This window comes from Podarcis raffonei, chromosome 15 (genome assembly GCF_027172205.1).
Source record: "Podarcis raffonei isolate rPodRaf1 chromosome 15, rPodRaf1.pri, whole genome shotgun sequence".
NCBI classification, from domain to species: Eukaryota; Metazoa; Chordata; class Lepidosauria; order Squamata; family Lacertidae; genus Podarcis; species Podarcis raffonei.
Window position 1 is genome coordinate 37987514 of NC_070616.1, and position 4735 is coordinate 37992248.

Below are 4735 nucleotides of genomic sequence, written 5' to 3' on the forward strand. Positions count from 1 at the left end.
AATAGCAGAGAGGGAGGTGCATATTTTCAACAGGACTGTAACCAGAAAAGAAAGAGGAAGCCAATGGGAGCTTTTATTAAGCCCTTGAATCTAGTAACAACAAGGCAGGGGAGAAAGGGCTAAACCATTTTTCACATTTTTCACTCGGCCACACATTGAATATATTAGCATACAGCCTGCAAATTCTTCCTCTCTTCTTTCCCTCGAAAGCAATGGTTCTGGACTATTTAACGGAGTCCTTCCTTTCAAAATAAAATGAAGTGATGCAGTGAGCTCCACCTCGACTCAAATCAAGAGGCCTGTTTGGCTCCTCCCGAGTGCTTAGGAACCAGCCAGGAAAAGCAGCAGATTCGAAAGAGCAAGTCTCATCGTTGCCTTCAGTATTACTGTAGAAAGTGAAACTCTTGAATTCCTCATTTGCTCTATAAAGATCCATTATATCTCTCTCCTAAGAAAAGATGACGATTCAGTTAGAAACAAAACTTATATCACATCACATCAACAGTATGGTTGTAGGATTAGCAATGAATTGCACCCTAGAAGACTTCTATTCCTTTTATTTTCTCACCTTTAATGCAAACAGCACAGCTTCAAAAGTAGCAGCAACCAATAATTAAATACTAGAAACTGGCTAATTAAGGGACAATTAATAACCAGTGGTACTGAACAGGAAGCAACAAAGCAGGTAGGACCCGCAAAGGCAAAAAGTTTTTAACTAAAGGCACAATAGCCCTGAATTATGCTTTGTCTCTCCATACTGAACAGGCTAGAGCTCCAATCAGCTTCTATAGTTCAAAGACAGCCACCAGTTAGGTGTGGGAAAACATGGGAGAGAACATAAAATGCTGATAATGTATTGCTATGACCATCACATTGCCCAGATTCTCTGTAAAAAGTGAGTTCTAAAAGGAAGGCAATTCCAGAGAAAATGAGCAGAGTGGAAGCACCCTTGGGTCTAAGTATCTTCTAGGCAGGTAATGTGAGTCACTTAGGTGCAGAATACCAGTCTGTGCTTAGCAAAGAACCTGCAGTCCCAATCACAGGGGTGAAGCAAAGGTCAAATTAATAATTCCTTAGAGAATCCAAAAACATTTTGAACTGCAAATGAAACTCACCACTAACTGTAGCTTTGGTTGACCCTTGCCAGCCAACACACAGTTCAGTGCACGTGTATTGTCGCTGAGGCCCATAAAGATGGGTTGGTTCGCTGGATTTAGAGAGAGATTGGGGACCACCGCTATTAACTGGTCTGAAGGGGAAGGACAGGTGAGAAACAGGGTCAGTGCCACAAGAGCATCTTCCATTGATAAAAGAGTTTTGGCTAAGAAGCCACAGGTGGAAGGTCAACATCTAGGTTTACAGCAGTGGTGGGAAACCTGTGACCCTCCAGCTGTTGCTGGACTACAACTCCCATCATCTCTGGCCATTGGCCATGCTGGTTGGGCTGATGGGGGCTGGGCAGCTTTCAACACAATATAAAAACACAGGGAGACATCAAACATTAAAAACTTTCCAATACAGGACTGCCTTCAGATGTCTTTAGAATGTAGCATAATTGTTTATTTCCTTGACATCTGGTGGGAGGGCGTTCCACAGGGTGGGCATCACTACCGAGAAGGCCCTCTGCCTGGTTCCCTGTAACTTCAATTCTTACAGTGAGGGAACCAGCAGAAGACTCTCAGAGAAGGACCTCAGTGTCCAGGCTAAGCAATAGGGGTGGATATGCTCCTTCAGGTATACTGGGCCAAGGCCATTTAGAGCTTTGAAGGTTAGCACTAACACTTTAAATTGTGCTCAGAAACGTTCTGGGAACCTTGTAAATCCTTTAGGACCGGTGTTCTATGGTCCCGGCAGTCGCTCCCAGTCACCAGGCTGGCAGCTCCATTCTGGAATAGTTGTAGTTTCCGAGTCACTTTCAAAGGTAGTAGTAGTCCAAGTGGGAGATAACCAGACATATACCGCTCTGGCGAGATAGTGCACAGGCAGGTAGGGTCTCAGCCAGAGTACCAGATGGAGCTGGTAGACAGCCAACCTGGACACAGAATTGACCTGCACCTCTATGGGCAGCTGTGAATCCAAAAATCACTCCAAGGCTACATACCTGGTCCTTCAGGGGCACAGTTACCCCATACAGGACCCTATCCCCCAGAATCAGTACTTCTGATTCAGTACAATTGTCTTGTTGGGATTCAGCCTCAATCCATTAAACACCATATTTCCTCCAATCGCCTCCAGGCACTCACACAGGACATTCACCGCCCTCACTGGTTCTAATTTAAATGAGAGGTAGAGCTGGATATCATCTGCATATTGGTGAGCACCGAGCCCAACCCCCCAATGATTTCCCCCAGCACCTTCATTTAGATGTTGAAAAGCATGGGGGAGAGGACGGAGCCCTGAGGCACCCCACAAGTGAGCACCCAGGAGTCCGAACTGAAGAGGTTGAGCAAGTACCTGATGAGCCAGACTGTTGTGAGCTTGCTACTAGAATGTTGTTCACCAGGAAGAGGAACTTCTGGCTAATATCCCATAGTCTGAATAACCGTGGTTGCTTTTCACTGTTGAGTACTAATGAATTTGTGGGAGGCCCTGTGAGGAAGATAGGATAAACATGCATAGGTACATACTTATTGCATACATACCAATAAATAAAATGTTCTGATGAAGGAACAAGCAACATGTTTGGCTCTCTGAACACCATTTTGCAAGCATATCATATGGGTTAGCTTCCAGATGTAATCACAGGTACAATATGCAAAGAATATGCACACAGTTTTTATGTGCATGAAATGGTGAGCGCATTGGCTGAATCAACAACTTCCCTTTTTCAAGAAACTACCCACCCTACATCTCATGTTTATCATTTCCCTCTTCTCTAAGAAATCAACCAGTCTTCAGAGAGAAGATCAAGGAATGCTAGACTCCAAGCTAGAGTGCAGTGTCTTTCAAAAAACCCATCATTTTCCTGACTTGGTGCCTTTTTGAGTATTTTCGGATTGCGCGCTGCGGTGACCCAGAAGTAATGGTATGTGTTACTTCTGGGTTTCGCTGCTCGCACATGCACAGACTGTCAAAATGACATCATGTGCATGCGCAGAAGTGGCAAATCGCAACCTGCGCACATGCAGACGCGCGGGCGCGGGTTGCATTCACTTCAGGATGCGAATGGGGCTCTGGAACGGATCCCGTTCGCATCCAGAGGTACCACTGTAGATTATTTGTATGACAGCTCCTATCAGCCCCAGCTCGCAAGACTGATGGGCAAGGATGATGGGAGTTGTCGACCGAAATATGTAGAGGGCACCAGGTTGGGAAAGGCTGATTTAGCGGATACACAACTATATAGCTGGAGTGACAACATATCTTTTATCTGGCTGGCTCACTGGCTTCCTGTTCTTGCCTTTGCTGTTTGGCCTCTGGCATTGTCACCTCCCTCTGCTTCCACGTGGCTCCACTTTGTCACCGTGGCTTTTCTGCCCTGTCCTGCCGTGCCGGATTACTAAATAGGCAGAGTAGGCACTGGCCTATGAGCCCCATGCCTGTTGGGGGCCCTGCAACAACAGACCAAAATAATATTGATTTGAGCTTGCAAGAAAATTACAATCAAGCTTTCTTAGTTCAATGTTATCCCACTACAGTTCAATGTTATCCCACTATAGCTCTTGTTCAGGAAACCTCCAGATAAGAAGCTTTCAAAAACATATTAGGAGATAATTTGCCAGGGGAACCCTGAGATTTTTACTACAGGGTTTGATTTGGCACTGCTGCCCTGCAGCCTGTAGCTGAAACAATTCCTGGGATATACTATTGTTTGGTCCTCTTTGTTCCAACTGGACTGACCTGGCTTGAAAACCAAGTAGTCTTGTTGAACTAGTTTAACTGGCTTGTTGGACTGGTTTCTCCAAGAATTCCCACAGGCGGTCATTTAATTCCATCGCCTAGTAGGGCTGTCACTTTCCTCTTGGGTAAATGCTCCTATTTCTTTAATCAGGTATTGCATCAGGCTGTGTTCTTGTCCTCTCCCATCATGAGATATTAGGGTTAGGGCGACATTAGACAGGAAAGAAGGAATAGAATTTGGGGTGGATGAAGGCAAATATGCTGAAGCTTAACTGAGTCAAGACAGAGGTGTCATAGGTAGGGAAGTTTGCCAGTCTGGATGGAGGTTTGCAGTCAGTCTTGGATGGGATTGCAGGACCAAGTTTGCAATTGATTGACTGAGTGTTGTCTGTGGTAGAATCTACACACCTATAAAAAAACGCTGTGAAAATGCTTTTTCAAAAAAAGTTTTGAAAAATACAATGAATTTTGCATAGCTCACTGTTGCCATCTAGTCTCTCATTTGTATATTGCACTTTACAAGACATTTAAAACATTTTATTTGCCGCTGTGTAGATGAGCCCTGTGAAAATCCATGAAGTGGCAGTAGCTAGAAGTGCTATTTAGCAGCTCGGGCTGGTATTTCAGCTGCAGACTATCTGGTTCCCTTGAACATTTAAGGATATTTACACAGTTTGGGAACTAATACAGGGCAGCAAATAGCAAAATAAGTGAGTTGGTTCTCACCTGGCCTAAATTCACAGAATAATTCTGTCATTTCCTCATCCCAAGTCTTCTTCCGCGGCGTCCTCTGCCGGCTTTCCGTCTTGTGGAGCTTACACTTCCGGCCTGCAGGCTTCAGAGCCGTGCAGTTTTTCTCTGGAGCTGGCCTGAGGGGCTTACAGAGCGGTTGCAT

General features: G+C 45.0%; 1 protein-coding gene across 1 annotated transcript; it reads right to left on the bottom strand.

Annotated features, from left to right (window-relative positions):
• On the bottom strand, nt 1-4735 carry LOC128403151 (interleukin-36 receptor antagonist protein-like). Its single transcript, XM_053367812.1, has 4 exons — nt 4567-4735; nt 2455-2589; nt 1116-1249; nt 1-448 (listed from the first exon to the last, which is right to left on the bottom strand). The coding sequence occupies exons 1-4, from the start codon at nt 4733-4735 to the stop codon at nt 224-226; spliced, it is 663 nt and encodes a 220-aa protein (XP_053223787.1). The 3' UTR covers nt 1-223.